This window comes from Mus caroli, chromosome 9 (genome assembly GCF_900094665.2).
Source record: "Mus caroli chromosome 9, CAROLI_EIJ_v1.1, whole genome shotgun sequence".
Classification (NCBI taxonomy): Eukaryota; Metazoa; Chordata; class Mammalia; order Rodentia; family Muridae; genus Mus; species Mus caroli.
Window position 1 is genome coordinate 58,027,739 of NC_034578.1, and position 1,234 is coordinate 58,028,972.

Below are 1,234 nucleotides of genomic sequence, written 5' to 3' on the forward strand. Positions count from 1 at the left end.
GTGTGTGTGTGTGTGTGTGTGTGTGAGAGAGAGAGAGAGAGAGAGAGAGAGAGAGAGAGAGAGAGAGAGAGAGTGTTCTAGCCAGAAATGTTAGGTGAAACCTAAGTGTTTCTTTTCTTTTTCTATACCATCTTTCTTGTCTTTAAAAAAAAATGTATTTATTTTCTATTGTATGTAGATTGGTGTTTTTTGCCTGTCTGTATGGCTGTACATCATGGTGAGGCCAGAACAGGGTGTCAGATCCCTTGGGACTGGAGTTACAGATGGTTGGAGTCACCATGTGGGTACTGGGAACTGAACCCAAGACCTCTGCAAGAGTAGCCAGTGCTCTTAACTCCTGAGCCATCTTCAGAGCCTACCCTTTCCTTCCTGTTCGTCCCTGTGCCACTGTGTAACTACTGTGTCTCAGGCACTGCCCTCTGTGCTGAAGTTTTGGAGGCACATGAAGACAGACAGACCTCCAACCCATTAGGAACTTGCAGGATTCATTTTTTAGCTGTCTTTAGAGGTGTGTGTGTGTGTGTGTGTGTGTGTGTGTGTGTTGCATTACTAAGATGTCAAACATCTTAGAAACTGAAAGCCTGTTTACAGATTATATATACTGTCAACCAGTTGGACAAAAAATGTTGTATTTCTACGAAGACTCCTGTATGAAGAAACTAATCCTTCACACAGACTTGAAATGTTTGCTTTTGTAGGCAGGAATGCGCTTCACCTGGCAGCTAAGTACGGACATGCGTTGTGCCTGCAGAAACTTCTACAGGTAGGCATGGCGGGACACTTGCTTCTAAGTGAGACCCTAAAGCTTGAGTGCGCTCTTAGTGTCTTTAGAATCTGGGATCAAAGAGTGGCAGGCTAACCCGAACTATTCACTTACGTGTTAATTTTTCCATCCTTTGTGAAGGAATGTGAACAATAAGGAACAAGAATTCGAGGGAAGTGAATCACATAACTCAGTGTATTAAAAATAAACAATGAAGGCTTGACCTTCCTGTTGATGTGAGCTGGGGACCAGAGCTGTCTGCGGCCTAGAGCAGGCGTGAGACAGGGGAGAGCGTGGGCTCGTGTGTGTCTGTGTCTCCACACAGATGACTCTCACAGCATGAGGGCAGTGTCATGAGTTTTCATCCAGCAGCCACGGGCTCGTGCTTGCCACTTGGCTGCATGAAGCCTCTGACCGAAGTGTGCAGCCTGTGTTGATCTTAGAACTGGTTTGTTCTCAGATTCATTTTAC

At 45.4% G+C, this 1,234-nt stretch overlaps 1 protein-coding gene across 2 annotated transcripts in view; it reads left to right on the forward strand.

The window, feature by feature from the left end:
• Nucleotides 1-1,234, forward strand: part of Uaca (uveal autoantigen with coiled-coil domains and ankyrin repeats) — an 84,389-nt gene that overhangs the window by 53,345 nt on the left and 29,810 nt on the right. For both annotated transcript variants that reach the window (XM_021172627.1, XM_021172628.2), the window contains exon 4: nucleotides 699-763. In XM_021172627.1, the coding sequence (XP_021028286.1) occupies nucleotides 699-763 (65 nt within the window). The remainder of the gene's footprint in view (nucleotides 1-698; nucleotides 764-1,234) is intronic.